This window comes from Acanthisitta chloris, unplaced genomic scaffold (genome assembly GCF_000695815.1).
Source record: "Acanthisitta chloris isolate BGI_N310 unplaced genomic scaffold, ASM69581v1 scaffold29779, whole genome shotgun sequence".
In the NCBI taxonomy this organism is placed as follows: Eukaryota; Metazoa; Chordata; class Aves; order Passeriformes; family Acanthisittidae; genus Acanthisitta; species Acanthisitta chloris.
The window spans coordinates 1-1,610 of NW_008692408.1; the positions used below are offsets into that span (position 1 = coordinate 1).

General features: G+C 46.1%; 1 protein-coding gene across 1 annotated transcript; it reads left to right on the forward strand.

Moving 5' to 3' along the window:
• Positions 1 to 213: 213 nt before the first annotated feature.
• On the forward strand, positions 214 to 1,331 carry EMP1 (epithelial membrane protein 1; the record flags this gene model as incomplete). Its single annotated transcript, XM_009082667.1, has 3 exons — positions 214 to 316; positions 420 to 560; positions 1,168 to 1,331. Coding segments are annotated over 3 exons (408 nt in total), but the record flags the coding sequence as incomplete, so codon positions are not given.
• Positions 1,332 to 1,610: the final 279 nt, after the last annotated feature.

Consider the following 1,610-nt stretch of genomic DNA (forward strand, 5'->3'; position numbering starts at 1 on the left):
CCAGATGATGAGAACAGGCTTCCAGTGTTTTGTCTGGACCGAACGCCTGCTGGGTCTGCAAGCCAGAGTCCTCTCCCACCCATCCAGCTGTTCCATGTGTACCAATGTTTTCAGGCACTTGGGCTACTTGTGCTCCCCTTACAGTTTAGTCTGACAGCTGATTAGAAGAGCAAGGAAGCCTCCCTCCCCCTTAACACAATTCTTCTATTTCAGGTTTGGACCGTGGATTCTTCCAACGTTGTAAGGATCTCAAAGGGACTCTGGCTGCTGTGCAACAAGACCTGCTATCAGCTGCCAGTTACCAGTAGTGATGAGTGTAAGTAACATTTGTGTTTTCATCATGGTGGTGAACCACAGGAGCTTGGCGTGCAATGCCAAAACTGTCTCCTGACCTCGAATCTACTCCCGTGTTTTGACAGCTTCCCTCAAAGTTGTGCAAGCCTTTATGATCCTGTCAATCATTTTCTCTGTCGTGGGACTCGTCCTGTTCATTGTCCAGCTGTTTACCCTGGAAAAAGGCAAACGTTTCTACATGACCGGAGCTGTCATGCTGGTTTGCTGTAAGTATACACGTGCACACCTTGTGATGGCCCCATGTACGTTCTGCTGCCTCTGTGAACACAAGTAGCCACATGTGTTTGCCACACGTGGTCATCAGCTAAATGTTTTTCAGTGGCCCAATTTTTGTGCTAAAACAAAGCACTGAGGAATTGGAAAATGTTGGTTTGGAGTTTGTTGGGGTTTTTTTTTTTTGCTGTAGATAATATTTCCAGATTTTCGTTAGGAAAGCCCAGTGGGTTTTGCAAAATACCTTTGAAAGACAACAAAAAGGATTCAAGTGGTTTTGGGGGGCAGGGGAATGAATAGTTTGACAGCTACTGCTCATGGGATTCACATAGCACCAAACTGTCTGCAGATCTTATTACTGGTTTCCTCCTAACAAAGGTTTATTCCTCATGGCACCCACTAAACAAGCCCCATGTGTCTTATGTCATCACATCTGCAAAAGGAATCCTCCATAAATAAGCCCAATGGGCAGCAGCTCCTCCCTCATATGACACAAGACATGCATTACAATCTCAGGGGACAACAGTACTTCAGAAGTCTTGCAGCAATGCTGGTTTCTGTAAGTTTTCTAATTCTCTTTTCCCCTCTTCCTTCCCACAGGGTTGTGCATTCTGATTGCAGTCTCTGTTTATACAGCTCGATTCACAGGCAGGATGCAATTCTTCCCAAGTCCTCACCATGGCTACTGCTTCATCTTGGCCTGGATCTGCTTTTGCTTCAGTTTCGTCATTGGCATCCTCTACCTTGTTCTTAGGAAAAAATAAGGCTGATGGGAGTCCAGGGGAGAGGGTTGGCTGCGGGGAATGGGGAAGAATTACTCTGCTGAGAGAACTGCTGGGCCAATAGACAGAAACAGCCACGATCATCACCACTGCCACCACCACAGAAAAATCACTAACAAAACTAGAATCCTCAGAAACTCCTTCACCAAAGAGAGGAAGAAACAACTCCTACTGATCTAGCACTTCTGGGGCTGTTGCACCAGAAATCTGTGACCCAGACAGCTCTTCTCCTTTTGTGCAGTTGTGTCATACCTTCACAAA